The sequence below is a fragment of the Carlito syrichta genome, unplaced genomic scaffold (genome assembly GCF_000164805.1).
Source record: "Carlito syrichta isolate Samal-C Ts95f unplaced genomic scaffold, Tarsius_syrichta-2.0.1 Scaffold147091, whole genome shotgun sequence".
NCBI lineage: Eukaryota > Metazoa > Chordata > Mammalia > Primates > Tarsiidae > Carlito > Carlito syrichta.
The window spans coordinates 154,967-173,376 of record NW_007091187.1 but is presented as its reverse complement, the minus strand read 5'-3'; the positions used below and the strand labels follow the sequence as shown (position 1 = coordinate 173,376).

General features: G+C 41.2%; 1 protein-coding gene across 1 annotated transcript in view; it reads right to left on the bottom strand.

Moving 5' to 3' along the window:
* Positions 1–18,410, bottom strand: part of ARHGAP26 (Rho GTPase activating protein 26) — a 198,339-nt gene that overhangs the window by 58,127 nt on the left and 121,802 nt on the right. Inside the window, exon 11 of the mRNA XM_021708767.1 lies at positions 13,633–13,783. Within this exon, the coding sequence (XP_021564442.1) occupies positions 13,633–13,783 (151 nt within the window). The remainder of the gene's footprint in view (positions 1–13,632; positions 13,784–18,410) is intronic.

Sequence of the window (18,410 nt, the reverse complement as noted above, 5' to 3'; positions counted from 1 at the left end):
ATGGGAAAGAGGGTGTGTGGGGGGGGGAGTGTCTGTTTCTCCTCCAGAGGGAGCATGGAACTCCTACCATGAGGTCTGTGCCACAGACACAATGTCCAGATGTCACAGAAGGAGGCAGGCTTCCCTTGAGACAGAGTGGAAGCCAAATTCATTTGAAGATATGAAATCTCTCTCGAGCTTCAGCTTTGGATTTGTTGACCTTTTAGAAGTATTGTTCAAGTCAAAGTGTTGGAGTTAGGGAGCTTTAATCTTCTGTATTCCAGTGATGTCTGATGTGATGACAGACTTGCCAATTCTATTCTCCTATTCTACCCCCAGTGCTCCTTAAATTCTAGTCTGCGAGTTTCACCTATTTAAATTTCCTAAGGCTTTGGGTACAGTGGTAAGCCAAATAGACTGAACAGGGCTCTCCAATTTGCTATTTTATCTCACTAAATAAATAAAATTTCTATTTTATCTCACTGCATTAGTCACTAAAAAACAAAACACAAAACCCTCTTTTCAGAGTGTCTAATCACAAACTGTATCACTTCTACTCTTACAATAGAAGCCAAAAAGGATTATAAAATTACTAAGATGTCCTTTTTTTCATTAGCACAAAGCAGGTGATCTTACTCTCTTGAAGGCAGGGGATGGTGATGAACACAGGTGATTTAAGCAGTGAGTCTGAGGTTACCAGGGCAACTGCTAATTATTATTGAGTAACTCTAGTATATCTCCATAAAGGTCAGGAGTTAAGGTTTTCCATTATATATTCTGCTTTAAAATGGAGCTTTCAAAGGAAATTGGGTAGATAGCAGATGGAGAATGACAGATGAAGATCAGGAGAAAGAACTATATATAACTCAAGATAATTGAACGCTTAAATTTCACAATGTTGGTTGGGGGCTTGGGGCAGGAGCTCATGAGTAACTGCTCAATGTTAAAATCAACTTTCTGGTTTCTTAAGTTAGAGCCTCCCAATTTTAATAAGAAATTTGAAATAGACCAGAGGCTGGGGTCTGCCCAGATCCATTCTACTTAGCTCCCTGAGAGAGAGCTCTACTAGCTTCATTACAGACTTCCTCTGCTGTGCCAAAAGCTACTGTTTGCTAAACTGACTGGGACCCTGGACAAGCCAGCCAGAAGAGGAGGAGTCATGTGGCTACTGAAGGAATGATTCAATGACTTAATTTCACTGTCATTAAAAACAAAAACAATCCTTCCCATCCGAGGCCTTATTCTTCAATCAAATAGTATCTCACTCAGATCCCCAGCTATTAATGTTTAAACAATTTTTTTAAGGTTAAAAAAAGAATTCGCCGGGCTCGGTGGCTCAGCCTGTAATCCCGCGCCTTTGGGAGGCTGAGGTGAGTGGATTGCCTGAGCCTACGGGTTCGAGACCCACCTGGGCAGCGAGACCTCATCTCTACAATAAATCAAAAAATCAGCTGGGTGTGGTAGCGCATGCCTGTAATTCCGGCTACTCGGAAGACTGAGGTGGAAGGATCGCCGGAGCCTAGCAGGTCGAGGCTGCGGTGGCCGGGAGCGACCACTGCACTCCAGTCTGGGCAACAGAGTGAGACTCCAACTCAAAAAAAAAAAAAAAAAAAGAATTCTTTCTCAAAAAGACATGCTCCATAGATTTAGGAAAGTGAATTAATAAACTGTGATTTCAAAGCTAGCAAACCTATTTTTAATTGAGTTTTGAAGCTAAACAATCGATGCAAATATATGTAAAAATTCTAATACTACGAAAGGTGACATGAACAGTGAGTGTTCCTTCTACCACAGACCATTCTCCTGCTTCCTTCAGAAACAACCCCCTGTATCTTCCCAGAAATATTATAGACATGTATACACACCTGGGTGTCTACACCCCTGGATTCTTATATAAGTAGTATCATATAATGTACACAAATGGTTTTCTAATCTAGTTGCATATCGAAGTCACTTGGGAGGCTTAAGAAACATACCAAAATTCAGACTAGCCCAGATCAGTTAACTCTGAGGCTCCAGGGAAGGGGACTTGGTATTGATATTTTTGATTCTAGATTTCCCTGATGATGCTAACATGCAGCCTGGACTGAGAGTCACAACTGCATCCTGTCTGGCACCTCCTTTTGCTCCTTAATGTGCCTTTGAAGGTTGTGCTAGACCAACACATACAGAACTACTTCACTCCTCTGCTGCACTGGATGGTAATGTCCTCTCCAGTTTACTTAGGCAGTCCTTTGTGGATGGTTAGTCCCACTGTTTCCACTCTTTGGCTTTTAAAAACAGCATCAGAATAGACACCTGGCTGGAAAGCATCATGTGCCTCTCCAGACACATTCACCATCTTGCTGTCATCTCTGGAAGCTAACCAGCATGGATTTCATCATTGGGTTCACCAGTGGGGAGGTCTGGCAGGAGACCAACAGGAAGGAGAGGGCCAAGGCATTTATTTCATTTCTAAGAGGTTGCCTCCATCTGGCTGTGTCCCTCAGCAAAGGGTCATTGTTCCTTTCGAACCACCAACTCTCTCCCCTTCTGGGTTTTGGTACCACTTTCTACTCATATTCCTTCAGCTAAGGGTGGTGACTGGTCAGCAGCTACTAGCCCTGGCTTACTGTGCTATCTCCTGTAATTCTCGTGCACCAACCTCTCTGTAAATAAACTATCCTTGAGTTACACTATTTTGACTGTGCCAAAGTTACTTCTTAGGATCCTAACACATCATCCTTGGATGTACATCTTTGTCTTTCTTTGTTGACAGCATCATCTTGGTTTCTTCTCAACTCTGTGCCAAAAGTTACTCCTTACTAAACTTCTCCTGCAAAAGGCAACAAAAGATAATAGGGCAGACCTTAAAGCAGCTACTTTATCCTTTTTCTGGGCATTTTTGACAATAGTCAGGGACTAGCCCAATTACCAGTTGTCTTCAATTTGTAAATAATTTTTTAAAGAACGCTTGAAGCAATGTCTTGGTGAGAACTCCATTGCCTCCTCATGAAGGAAGTTGATAGACACTGGAAGAGAATCTGATAGAACAAATGCAGTGAATGACTAAGATGCCAAATTTCAGGATAATTTTTTTTTAGAAACTATTTTCTTTTTTGCCATAATGACAATCAAATTAACACAGCGTCATAGGCTGAGGAGGAATTCCTAAGGCTAAATTATTCCCCAGTGAGAACTCCAGAATGCAATTAGTTTCTAATTAGTGCAGTTCCAATTGGCTCCACCCAATGGAGAAACAATAGGGTAGGTGGCTTGACCAAGGCTCTGAGAATCAACACTGAAGCCTGCCAACTTGGTGCAAACAGCTCAAGGCCTGTCTTGGAAGAGGGGTGCTTCTACTGATTTCAGTATAGCTTATTATTTGTAATTGACTCAATTTGCAGTCTTTTGATTCATTTACAAAACTATTATCTCAATGTTTTAAATCTGGGTTACTCTGTGTTTTATCAGTATCAAACAAATAAACAAAAATAAACATTGAGGGTCCATCTATTGCCTTCATTGAAAGAAATCAACACTAGGGATTTGTTCATTGGTGGGGAGGCAGTCTAGAGCAAAGGATAATAATAGTAATAAAAATAAGTATTAATAACAATATTATAAGTAAATATATTATATTCTTACATTATAATCCAATATATTAATTTAATATAATACAATTATATATTATATATAATTTAATTATAATGTAACAATATAATGCAATTATATTATATTATTACATTATAGATAAATATTAATAAAACCAAAATAATAAGTAAACAATCAATAAAAATAACAGTATCAACTGATTGCTATTGACTGCTTACTTTGAACCAGCCATTTACTAAGTGTTAGGAAGGCATTATCTTATAACATATCTCTCAGAAGCTAAGAAGAGGCTTAGCTCAGAGAGGGAAATACCTTTCTAAGTTTATACAGTTAGGAAATGGTAGAGCTGAGGCTTGACCCTGGTAGGTCCACAATCAGACCACACAGGCTTTTTCCTGCACCAGATTCTAAAGCTTACTAAAGCTCTGCACAAGATATAACCCATTTCAGCCTTCAGATTTGTGGCAATACATTTATATATAAACTAAATCTCTGTTCTCTGAGAGGATCTCTGCCACAATATGAGAATATATTTCCCATTATGAGAAATACATTTTTTTCCCCCTCAAAAGTAGAGTGCTGATTTAGAACAGTGTTTCCTATACCATGGAATCCTGTTTGAAGGACTTAAGAGAAGTGCTGTAGATAGCCTGCTCTGTGGTCAAATACGTCTAGGAAATGCAACATAACACATGCCCTTTGGGAGACTCACTATACACATATCAAAGGCTCAGAAGTCCTCTCATCAAGAGTCTGTTGAATTCTGTCCAACTCAGCTCTTGCCTTTGGCCACCCCTTTCCTGCACCAGCTTAGGACAACCTGATTAGAAGTCTCAAGTCCTCTGTCTATTTTGATGCTGATCCATCACTTTTAGTATCACATGCCCTGGGCACTGTGTTCTTATCAATACCAGTGTCTTGATCTTTCATGTGACACAGAGTAGACACTCAATAAAAATATGTATTAGTTTTGTTAACTGATATACCCACCTACCCTTGATTTGTGACCAATAGGTGTACATTTGCAAAGCAGCCAGTTAGGCCAGCTTGGGGTGTCCGAAAGTGCAGCATGGGTGAGCTAACTGGGTTCCTCTAAAAAGCAAAACCATCCTTTTCCAGCTGCCTAAGCTGTGACTGATCTCAAAGGCCAGGGGCAGAGCTCTGTTAAGCCCTACTACTGTTATCACCACACGGATCAGCAGAAAGGGATGGTGATGACACAGGCTTGGCCCTGACAGCTTTACAGTGAGGTAAATCTGACCTTATTCTGGTGGAAGTTCATCAGTCTAACACCCTATGCACTATACTTCTTAGACTTTAGCATGTATCAGAATCACCTGTAGGATCTGGTGAAACACGGATTGCTGGGTTCTTCTTTCAGAGTTGCTGCTCCAGTAGGTCTTGGTGGGGCATGAGACTCTGTATATCTAACAAACTCCCAAGTGATGCCAATGATGCTGATCCCAGGGCCATACCCTGAGAACTACTGCACTGAGCTAAGACTCTGTCAGTGTAACAGAGACTAAATGAAGCTCACTGTAGACTCTGCATGGCTTTCTAGGCCCTTAATGTAGAGAAGGGGTTAAAACAAGATCCTATGGCTGTTTCCAACAAGGATGCTTTCCTAGCATAGTAAGCATCTGCTTTCTAGACTGGCTAAAAAAAGGTTTAAAAAGCAGTACTTGAACTCTAATGTAATTTTAATTTACCCAATTTAGAATCTGAATCTACCGAGAAGATCCCCAGATTAAATACACAGAGGTAGAAACAATTCCAAATCTAACCCTAAATAAGAAAAATAATACTTCAGAGTTCCTTCAAAGCCCTCTTACCGGCCTAGCACTGCTGAAAAGCCATGCAAAATCTTAAGCTTATTTCCTTCCCTAAAGATTCCACCAAAACTTGGAGATTTAAAATGCCTAACACCTACTCACACATATAAAATACAGAGCCATAAGGCACTTGAGGACAGCTAAATTCAGAATCAAATTCACTCATTCATACCTTCAATTAAACCCCAAGGCTTTAAGCATGTACTGTATGTCAGGGCAAATTTTGGGAACTGTTTAGATTATAAAGTAAGATTAATAAGTCGATAGAAAAAATATAGACCTATAGGGAGAAAGAAAAAAACAATATGATACGTGAGAGAGAAAACATCTTTTCATTTGTGATATCCACTCTGCTGGAAAACAGGGATGTGGCTAGGCTTTTGTATGTGTCCCACCCTCACCAACTCCCACACCCCCTCTGCTGACAGGCAGAGAGATCCAAGTGCTACTGACAGATAGATTGTTGGTGCTTGGGAAGGAAATCCTGCTGGGTCATGAAGTGTAAGGGCTCAAGCAAGTTTCATATTTTTTAAAAAATGAAGAACCACTGATAAGCAAACACATCGATCCAATAAAAATCAGACTGGTTACCAGACAGGAATCTCTACTTCAACCAACTGAAGTGGATCCAGTTGGGTTCCTGGCAGATGAGACCTCGCCCAGGAAAAGGGGACTGTGGACACTAAGCCACTCAGAAGAGAAAACCAAAGATAAACTCTGAAAATGCCAAGGGAACATGACCAGGTTATGTGGAGGAGCTGTGGCCTCCATAGCCCCAGAGCCTAAGGTGACAGAGGGGATCTAGTATGTTCAAGAAACAATGAATGAGTAAGCTGGAATTACCACAGGTATTGTAAGGAGCAAGAAAAGGCAAATGTTTCCTCTTGAAAATAATTTTGGGCTGGGCTCAGCGGCTCAGCCTGTAATCCCAGTACTTTGGGAGGCCAAGGCAAGTGGATTGCCTGAGACTGCGGGTTCAAGACCAGCCTGGGCAACTTGGCGAGACCTCATTTCTACAATAAATCAAAAACTAGACGGGCGTGGTAGCATGCGCCTATAGTTCCGGTAACTCAGAAGGCTGAGGCGGAAGGATTGCTGGAGCCCAGCAGGTCGACGCTGGGGTGACCGTGTGTGTGCCACTGCACTCCAGTCTGGGCGATGGAGTGATACTCCAACTCGGGGGAAAAAAAAAATGAAAATGATTTTGCCTTCAGATTATTTACCAAGGTGGGGAATGTCACCAAATTTTCAGGTTAAACAGAGTGAAGAGACCACTTCTTGGAAGTGGCTGAGAAACAGAATCTCAATCTAAAAGGGAAGATAATCCTCCACAGAAAGCTGGTCCAACCACAGAGGAAAACTTCCTCTTTCTAATCCCTGCATTCCAAAGAATGACAAATAAGACAATTCTAGTAAAATCATAGCTGCTTGTTTGGGTGTAACTCTTTGGCATAAAATAGCATTGGGATGATACAATTACTTTTAAAAAAATATGCCATTAATTATCACTTGTCTAATGTAAATTATTCATTTTGTGATTCATTTTGTCTCAATAAATAACAGCTATGCACACAACTCATCAGGTACCCCGTGGGATTTGGAGGTTTCCAAATCTTCCAAGAACAGGCGTGTCTACTCCAGCTGGTCTTGGTTTAAGGTGGAGCAGCACCTGGCTTCTACAGTAGAAATTTCTTCTCTTCACTGATATCTCAAAGACTCCACTGAAATATAACTCCAGTCTCAGATTCAAAGTAGGAATCTGGTGGTAAGGTGACATTTCTCTGCATAGGAAAAATACATACCATGGTCGAAGGAATAGAGAGAAAGGATAGAGTGTGGAGGTAGCCGGTCACAAAGATATTAATAATTAATATTAATAATTGTTATTCATAGTACTAAAACATGTAAATGAGATCACAAAGGATGACCTCAATCTTCACACGACCTTTCTAAGGAGGGTATGGTCACCCTATTTTAAAGATGAGAAAATTGAAGTGGAGAGAGCTAAAGTAACTTGCCTTCTTTCCTGCCAAATTTCTATCTTCTGTACTCTGCATTAGTTTTCTCCATGGGACTTCCAGCATGTGACATATTGTGTTAGACACTGATTTATCCCCCATCTCCACTAGAATATAAAATCTATGAAAGCAGAAACTCTGTTGTTGTTTTTCATTTTTAATCACTGTACCTTTAACACTCAGAACAATGCCTGGCCTGTAGTCAGAGTTCAATCGATATTTGGGATGAATGTAGATCAAATAAGCAGAAGATAAGTACAATTTTAGTGGTATTTCTCAAGTCAAGTCTTCCCCAAATTTCATCAGAGAGCAGCTGAATCAAACTCAGAAGGAGCCAGCAATGTTTCAGAGAAACAACTCTGCCTGGACACAGGCCTTGTTTATCCTGTGGATTCCAGGGACTGTTCTCTGGCCACTAAGACGGGAGAGGAAGGTTGACTCTGGCACAATCTGCAAGCATTTGGCATGTACTCATATTTTAGGTCACCAGAAATAACTTGGAAATGCATGTATGTGTGTGTTAAGACGGAAGGACAAGAAAAATTAGTTTTATTTATGAGGCTACTGAGCAGTTAGTTATTTTTCAGGGGTGGGGACCACTTACACAGAGCGAATTCCAAGGTTGGGTTCCCTCATGGTTGTAATCATCCGGGCCATCCAGCCTTCTTTCCATTTTAATAATCCCTTGCAGCCCGAAGCAAACATTCACCTAGTGGTTACTAATTTGGGGGAATTACTGCAGCACTGTTATGTCCCTGGTGGGACGTCCCCTGACTTCTTTCTCAGCATTTGTTTACTTCCCCTTTAAAATCACTATCTCCCAGAAAGCAGTTGGTGTGAGGCCAACTCTGCGGGTCATTGTGGAAGGAGAAAGTGACTTTTATTTCTGCAGTCCTTTATAAGCACCCATTAAACAATCTTAATTCTTGGAGGTAGATAAGCCCCATTTCTTCCACCACAGAGAGTGGGGAACATGTTCAAGGCCAAGGACTGGCATCATCAGCCAGTCCATTGATGGTGCCAGGACTCAAAAATAGGTTTCCTGCTTTCTATTCCAATGTTTGAGCCATCTTTCTTGTTTGTTTCAGTCATTAGCTATAAATTTTATTTCTTAATTTCTTAGAATCTCGGTTATGAGTCATTTTCTTTCCAAGAAGATTCTGAAAATTGAGAGGCTAGTCTCCATGTTGCACTATGCTACAGTGAGAAACTTGCAGACTTTTCTACCTCACTCAGGCAGCTCAGCTCCACCCCAAGGCAGACGCCCATGACTCGGAGGACACAAACTCATAGGCCTTGTTTCAGTTAACTAATGTGGCAAAATAAACCCCCTAAACTCAGTAGCTTGAAAAAATCATAATATAATATTTGTCATGAATCTATGGGTTAATTGGGCAGCTTTTCTGTTGGTCTTGCCTGAACTAACTCACATGGCTGCATCCAACTGATTGGAAGCCCAGGTACCGAGTTTGGCTGAGACAGCTGGGCATCTCTCTAGTGGTCTTTCATCTTTAAGGAGGCTACATTGGCTTCTTTATATGGTGGCTGGTTCAAAAGGATGAGAGAAGCTGCTGCGAGTCATTGTAGCCTGAGCTTGGAAGTCACATGCTGTCACTTTTACCACATTCTATTGGCCAAAGTAAGTCAAAGGGTAAAGGGCAGCCCCACAATCAAAGTCTCCAACTCTTAACAGAAGAGATTACAAAGATTCTATAATCATTTACAAGCTACTACACACCTACAGGGAGAAGATATAAAAGAGTAAAGCAGGCCAGCTGTGAGAAGATAGGGATTGGAGAGCAATCTGCTACCAAGTAACACATGGGGCTTAGTGTAGCCACATCTTCTAACTTTTCAAAAGAAGCTGGAAATCTGGACTGTAAAAAATATATTAATAAATTTTACTTTTAGAGCAGTTTTAGATTTACAGAAAAATTACACAAAATAAGAGTTTTCATATACTCCCTTGAACCCCACCCTCAAGTTTCCTCATATTAACATCTTGCATAAGTGTGGTATGTTTGTTACAACTCATGAACCAATATCAATATCAATATTATTAATTGAAGACCATAGTTTACACTAGTATTCACTTTTTGTGCTTTATGGGTTTTGACAAATGCATAGTGCTCTGTGTATCAACCATTACAGTATCATGCAGAACAGTCTCACTACCCTAAAAATGCCCTGTGCTCCAACTATTCATCTTTCCTCCTCTCCCTCTGAGTCCCTGGCAACAACTGATCTTTTTACTGACTCCATAAATTTGCATTTTCCAGAAACACATATAGTTGGTATCATATGGTATTTGCAGTCTTTTCAGACTGGCTTCTCTCACTTAGCAATATGCAACCTACGGTTTGGATCTTCCATGTCTTTTCATGGCTAAATAGTTCATTTCCTTTTATCAGTGAATAATATTCCTTTGTCTGGTTGTACCACAATTTTTTTTATCCATTCATGCCTACTGATGGACATCTGGGTTGCTTCCCAAGTCTTGGAAATTATGAATAATACTAAATTAAAAATCCATGTGCAGGATTTTGTATGGACATACCTTTCAACTCATCTGGGTAAATAGCAAAGAACATGACTACTGAACTGTATGGTAAAAATATGTTTAGTTTTATAAGTAACCACCAAATTGTCTTCAAAAATGGCCATACCATTTTGCATTACCAGCAGAAATAAGTCAGAGATCCTTTTGCTCCACACCCTCATCAACATTTGGTATTCTCAGTGTTCTGGGATGCTGGCCATTCTCATAGACGTGTAGTGGTATCTTATAGTTGCTTTAGATTGCATTTTCCTGATGACATATAATGTGGAGCATCCTGGATCATCTCTGCTTCCTTCACCCCTCTAAACTGGAATGCTCTTCATTCATTCATCTAAGTATTTCCTAACACACACCTCACACTCCCTCCCCACCTTTCCCAATACTCTGACCTGGTGTGTGTGCTCACCAGATATTCAGCTAAGAGTTGCTGAACCCAAAATATACTTAAGACCAGGCTTGGTGACTCGGCCTGTAATCCCAGCACTTTGGGAGGCTGACGTGAGTGGATTGTCCGAGCCCGCGGGTTTGAGACCAGCCTGGGCAACTTGGCGAGCCCTCAGCTCTACAGTTAATAAAAAGTTAGCCAGGTGCGGTAGCAGGTGCCTATAGTTCCGGCTACTTGGAAGGCTGAGACAGAAGGATCACTGGAGCCCAGCAGGTCGCTGCTGGGGTGGCCGTGAGCATGCCATTACACTCCAGCCTGGACGACAGAGTGAGACTCCAACTCAAAAAAGCATACTTAAGACATAAAAGTTCCATTTAACATTGCCATATGTCACTGTCTTTCCTTCTTAGCTAGACAGTAAATTGGGGAAGATGGGAATCCTCTTTTTCTGGTTTGCCCTAGGGAGCTTAGAATGGATCTGGGTACAAAATAGGTTCAGTCAGACTTGCTGACAATTTCAGACACAGTGAGCTTTGGTCCTGGTTTACCAACTGTCCTCTGATCTTCAGGAGAGAAGACTACTTCAGAAGTCTAGTGGAGAACCTGCCAAAGATTTCAATCCAGCTGTCTTGCCCTGGTATAAGTAGAATAGTGGCATCTGTAATTTTGATGCTCAATTAAGCATTCTGCTCATGTAAATAAGAGGGCCCTCATCTCCTTGGAGAATTAGGGAAGATACACCAGTGATACAGCAAATGTCATTTTATCATGAATAACAAACATTTCTTTCACTATGATTTCTACATGGTCATAATGATCATCCCAGTCATTATATAAATAGTGAAAAAATGAGTGAAATACATCAAACAAATAATTTTCTAGTGACTGGTTTCCTACCTTATGCCGAGTTAATAGTCAAACTCATGGCAGTCCTCCCACCCCCTGCTCATGTTTTTCATTTGCGTCTGCTACATTGAGTGATGGTGGGAAGAAAAAAGTTCAGAACCAAGGTGGAGCCCCATGTAGTCTCAGTTGCTTGTAATTGAGCCTGAGCACTGTGGCATGTCTCTGTGCTGACAGACTCCCAGAATTCCTTTACTCAGGGAAGTACCATGGCTTCTATTTGCCAAGACTGACCAACTTCCACCCCAGGCAGAAAATACTGGGGAGGCAGGAACCAGGAACATCATCTCACTGCTCAGGTTGAGCAATAGCAGCAAGCTTGTCTGCAGAGATTACAGGGCTTTGGCGTGGCTCTTGTCAGGGCCGCAGCTGCTGCTGGTATCAGTGGTGGTATTGGCTGTGACTTCAAGACTCACAGGTATCAGTAAGAGACTCAGCTGGCCTGGAAGAACAGCAGTCTTGTTGGAAACACACCCACACGACTACTTTCAATCCTCCTCCAGAGACAATTAAGTAGAACTGTTCCTGGCAGCACCCTTCCTTCCCTGGGAAAGACCTTCAAATCCGCACGAGGCAGGGAACAGCCTCCCTGCATGGCATGAAGTAGAATGATTCCCAGTATGTTATGAAAAACAAATCACATCTAGACAGCTGAAGAATAAAAAACCCTAAGCCTCATCTTCCAGGACCTGTTTAAAAAACAATCCCCACCCCACTTCTACTCAGCTGCTAAAGCAACATCTTTGTACACACTGTACTCAGCAGTGACTCAGGGGCCCACAGCTACCAGTAGCTGGAAAGAAAGATTAAAGACCCCTGTTTGGCTCAAGTCAGGGGATGTGAAGCATCCGGGGCTAGAAATTCAACCTTGCTCATGTTGAGCAAGAAATAACTTCAGCAACTGCTAGGGACAGAGATTTAAACCAGCTGGAGGAAAAAAGGAAAATAAGATCTCCTTAAAATCTAAGAAAGCAGGTATAGAAGAGCCTGAGAAAGCTGCACCTCAAGGCGGGAGGCCCCACAGGCCAGCCTAGCCATGGAGCACCAGTGGAGACACACTGCTTATAAGCAGAAGACACTCAGTTATTCTGATATTTTGAGGCACAGGTCCAGTTCTTAGTGAACAAACAACACTATCTACCAAACAACAGGCAAATAATTAACTTCCTGAATGTTGGTACAATTTAAAGCTGCCAGCAACTAAAAGACGAGATAATTTTCTCAGTTTAGGATTTATTCCCACACTGTAGTTATAGTTTCATTATAAGTACCTCTTAGGTGCATTTTGGAGTCATTTTCCTCACAAGCATTTAATATCCCTTAGTATACTATTCCTTAGTGTCTTCTAAGGCAAAAACTATTGCACCCATTTTGCAGATCTGTAAATATCTTAAAGAGATTGAATAGCAGGGTGTGATCATGCAACCACAGCACGCAGAGGAGCAGGAAGATGTTGCTGACATCTCAGTATCTCACCCTCATGCTGGTGTCTCACTAAGTGAAACAACTGCCCTGAAGACGGTCTGTGGCTGAACCTAAGACTATTTTCACTAGAGAAAAGCAGAGTCAACTCTGTTTTTCTTGTGTCTTATGTAATTGTAGCCTGAGAGTCAACTGTTCTGGTCGTGGCCTCACATTCTTTCTGCAAAGGCTCTACTTGACAAGATTTATGGGGTGGTCTGAAGAAGCATGCTAAGCAGTGTGGGATGAAACCACAAGGGAGAACTTTCTGGTGCTAGCAGAGGAGATCTAGTTTCTGTGGGGGATTAGACAACAACTCCCAAGACAGACTGTCTTGACTATGGGTGCACAATGCCTAAATGCAAAGCAAGAAGGGTTCTTCTTTTTTCTAGTGTTTGGTAAGCGATCCCAGTCATGTTAAGGTTTGAAGATGTAAAGACACAGAGGGCAACTGGGGGCTCTTCTTTAAGGAAATGGACATGAAGGTAGCATTGAACATCCCAGCACAGTTGGGGAAAGGAAACTGAGACAACATGAGGAGTGAAACAGACTTGGCTACTGATCTACTGAACGACTGCAGTCCCTGGGTGTTTGTAAAACTAAAAGAAATTGCTTTTCATGCCCAGCAGCCAGCATAGCTATCACCAAAACCATCTCAGCAGGATGATAAATCAAAGATCACCAAGAATAAGAAGCAGTATGTTAAGAATAATGACTTCCCTTTGAGATGATGATGCTTAAAAAACCCACAACAAACTAGCCAAGCTCCAAGTTTAGGGAGAAGGTTTAAATAATGTTTGTAGAACAATAGCTCAAAGTCAGATGAAGCCAGAGAGCAAGTTCTGGACAGAATGGCTGACCAAAGCCCTTGTGTGATGGGCATTGGGACATCATACTTACAGTGAGTTAGGTCGGGTAGGTTTGACCACATCCAGATCTGGGTCACTGGAATTCATGGTGGGTTGTAAGCTGCTGCTGGAATTAAGGATGCTGTTTGGATTTGATGAGACAGATTCCAAACTGGAGTTGATGATGCTGTTCCTTTGTTCCTCTGTGGGGAAAAAAAGTCACAAGCCCCACATTAATATAATTACAAAAGGATGGTCTGTTCTGATACACACGAAAATGTACTAACAACAAGATCGTACTGAGATCCCTGATCCCGCTGAAGCTGAAGGAAGGACACAGAAAAGGATAAGAACTAAAAGTAGAAAGGAAGAGTTAAGGGAGAATAGGTGACTTCAAACTCTAGAGCAAAAAACTCTCTCATCTTAAAGTATATACCTCCCCTTTAAGCCCGCATTTTTCCTAAGAGTGGCCCTACCATGGTACTATCAGATGTGTCACAGAGCAGCCTTCACCTTATCACTTGGCTTCTATGACACCTTTTATTCTGAAACTCCTGCCTCTAATATTGCCTTAACTGATCAGGGTATGTCCTACCTCCAATTATACAGTGCTTCACCATAGAATATCTACTATTTGGCCACCAACTTCCTCCTGACTTGACAAGTCTAAATTCCTGACTCCTGCCCCAGACACACCCTTTTATGTTGTTCCATGTATTTGATGTTGAACTTCAAGCTAATTCTTTGATAAATAGATCTGTAATAGGCTACAGAGAAGCCTGCATGTAAACAAAAACCAAGTCCATGGTCTAAGCAGTCATACTGATGCTTAGAGAATACCACCAAGTCCAGAGAGAGAATACTGAGTTCTCCTCAAGACTCCACCCATGATTGGCTATGTGGCCTCAGTCAATTTCCACTTGATCTCAGATTCTTGGTTGATGAATCTATTAAATGGGGAGAAGGAGAACTGCCTTATATGGCTCTTGGAGCTGTCATGAGGATCAAGTAGGATCATATGCAGGAATGTATTTCGTAAACTTCAGAGTACTGCTCAAAAAAAAAAAAAAAAAAAGAGCTTTCTGTTTCTTCTTATCTTTAAAAACTTGGAACCATACATTGAAAAGCATTTTGGGGATGATTTAGCGACATGGTACAAATACTATCACTGTAGCAAAATATTATAGACCTGGAACATCATTCCTGTTCCCCATTCATTACAGAGACAACATACTGAAAGCAATGGAAGTTTTTGGCAATTAACTCACTTAAATATCCTATCTTGGTTAATTCTCACCAGACTTTTTTGAAATGAATCAGAGGTATGCTAGATCCCTAAGAGGACAAACAGGAGTCCCTGGGATGATACTTTAAAGGCCAACATTTGAACTCAGGTCTCTTTAGGCAATAAAGGGGTAATGTGTCATAAAAATACTTTTCCCTTTGCATTCGTCATGTCTGTAAAAATAAAAATGCTTGTGAAGTGATGCTAGAGTAAGCTTCATGTTAAATATAGACAAACCTCTAAATCCTTAATGCCCTAGGTAGAGCCCCATGGGAGAGAAAAAAAATCCTATGGGGCTACTGGGAGATTCCTGAACTCAAAGTAGATTTTGAAAGAAGTAGATTACAAAGTTGAAATTTAAAACTCTTCATATTTTAAGAGAAGTTTCAAACAGAAACAGCAACAAAGAAAGAGAAACCCTGAGCCAAGATGTAGGAGGACTAACAGGGCCTGTAGTTGGGAATATGCTAAGAGGAAGAAAAACAACACTGGCATTACATAACTAGGGGGAATCACTGAGAGAATGGTTATGCCATTTATCAGTATGAACCAGTATAAGTCAAATTTTTCTTTTCATAAACTATTCCTATAAAGATTCCTAAAAAACTATGAACAACCCAAGACCACCATATAAGAAGCAACGTGAAGATGAAGATGACACTTCTTTGGGCTTTAACCAGAGACATTTTTTGCTTCGTATGGGAGAAGATAGAATTAGTTTTATTAACTCTAGTTTGAGAAACTTAAAGGAACAGGTTTGCATGACATAATTCTCTGAATTCTTAGGAAATAAAGAGTATAACTATAGCTCATATTTCTCCTGTGATTATATTTACTTGTCCATGAGAGGGCTGTGATTCTACAAACTAAAAATAATATCTTGCTAAAGTATATTAATCTTTCTAAAATATTACCAGGACATTCCTTTTCTCCCTTATTATCCATTAGGAAAGGGAGTATTAAAATTTTTTCATAAGATTTCATAGCTTAACAGCCAAAATAGCCAAATATGCATACTAAGAGGCAAACACTACTGGTATCCCTCATTGGGCCACATGACAAGGGAAGCTAGAAACCTGATACTACCTGACTACAAACAACTACAGTTTTTAGTAGGTAAGTCTCATCTGTAGACTACCGATAATGAGACTGAGAACTTCTAGGTGGAAGATCTTAGTTGGAATGCTGCCAATCTTTCTGAGAGTGAGTAGGAAGGTAAGGATTATTCCAAAGAAAGAGTAAAATCAAATGTCTTAGTGGATATGGCAAATGATACCAAGACAAAGTCTAAAGCATTTGGAATGAATTGAGAAATAAAGAGCAAATGATTCAATATTGTCACCCCAAACAGAAGAATTTTTTTGTTCTGGGGCAAGTGAATACTTGCCCCTGACAGAGAAACACAGGAACAGGCAGCTTAAGACACTTTAAAAAAAGAAAAAAAATTAACCAAATCCTTCAAATAACGGAGTTGGTCTTCCCTGAGTCACTGATGATTCAATCCAGCTCTGGTATCCTCATCAGAAGGTATAAGAAGGACTGATGGCAATTACGTTGCTGAAGGGAAAAAAATTTTAAGCTAGGGGGCTTCAAAAGAAAAACCATGACCAGACATGAGTCAAGTCAACACAATCACAGAGAACCGTTTAAATGACAAGAAGAGAAAGCAGGTCCCCAATTCAGGAATATTCCTAAACTGACTGAAGTCAGAGAGAATGCTTGCCTGCCTCAAACATGTTTTGTCAATAAGAATCTCTCTTTATATCAGTCACAGAAAACAACAGCGCAGAAACAAGGAAGTGATGTAATAAAATAAATCCCCAAACAATTGTAAACAAGTATTGGTAATGCCTTTGCGAACATACGTTCTACACGGAGTGACCAGCGGAATGTCGACATGGTCCTGAAGGATGCAAACCACTCAAGGGCAGGGACATGCTGTCCGGCCACCACGCATCCATTCGAGTGGCCCGTGAGGTCAGCGTGAGCCTCGCTCACAGGTTGTTTGTCCTGAAGCTCCACAAATTGTTATAAAATAAGTAATAAGCAGAAAGGAAAAACACACAAATCAAAAATGTATTCTGCTGGAACAGAAAGAGGTAGTTTTGTGTGACTGAATTTCTCAGGTGCTTCAGAGGCAGCACTAATGTCCTTGAAACCAAAGTACTGATGACAGCGGGCCGAGTTTTTGTTTTTTGTACAAATCAAGAGTGGAAAAACATGAGTCTGCAACCAAATCACTGCAACTAAAAAAGGAAAGCCGCAGAATAATTTTGGTGATATTGTACTTGTTCTGGGGGTTGCCATGGAAATCTGGGAGCTAAGCTACTTCACTTTCCATATTTACCAAGTGACTCCAACCCACTCTAATGGCAACCCCATCACACACGGGAGGCAAGATCTCTGTTTATCACAGAACCCAGAGGCGCGGCCAGGAAAGCACATGCAGAGCTGAGCCAAATTCACACGTCTTGGCAGGCCTGAACATGTCTGGCTCACTGAATACACAGAACTAGAGGGTGAATATGAAACACAGATCTCTAATGGTGCTCAGGAGAAGGTTTCCCACCGTGCATGGAAGTCTGTCAGAATACAGGCTAACATCCCAACTCTACATGCCGCTGAAGACAAGAGGGTAAAAAGGAAGAGAGAAGAGGACTGTCCTTTAACAGCAGCTCACGATGCCTCTCAGAGCCAAAAGGAGGGAACTCTTCACATAATCAACAAGGAGAAAGGGAGTTACCAGACAGAGGAAGGTTCTGCAAAAACACAGGGCTTTATACAAAAACAGGAAAGCAAAAGCAACATACCCAGAGGCTTCCCCGTGCTGTGGTCAGGAGAAAGGTGTGCTTTCTCCTTCTTGTTAAAGTTTTGCAATGAAGTCTGCAATGTATCATCTTGACAAGATAGGATGATAATAGCACGGCAGCTTAATGAATTTTGCAATAAAAAATGATGAGTGCATGGCAATTTCTGAGTTTGCCATTTCCGGGAAACACCCAAGGACACAAGAAGCTTGGAATCAGGCTTTCTGAGGCAATTTTTCTCCCCTGAAGCTCTTGCTCCTGATAACAGTGGCATGCCAAGCCACACTTAAATCTGTGGTGGTCTTATTTCGTGCTGGCCCAGTCTTGGTGCCTACAATAAAAATAATCTTTAAATGCAGTCTGGGTAATTTGGGCATATGAAAACAGCTTGGGCAATGTTTTAAAAAATAATCTCAAAAGGTAGTTTGGGCAACGATGCATAAACAGTGAGTTGATGAGTGAAGACCATGGTCAATCCGTTATGACGAGTACACGGTACACAGTATTAAAAATTTTGGCAGACCGTCTTCGGCAAAACCACCTCTGATTCTAGTCCTATGTGGACTGACATATTTTTTTCCCGATGGCACCTATAGTAACCCTTTTCTTAGCAAAGGGGAAAATGCCAATAAAACTGGATTTCATGGGAAAGTTTGGGAAGCCACTGTGGCTGGCCCAGGACTGAACTGATTTGCAGCTGCGAAACACGCAGGCACAGTGAGGAGGGCTGGCCCTGAC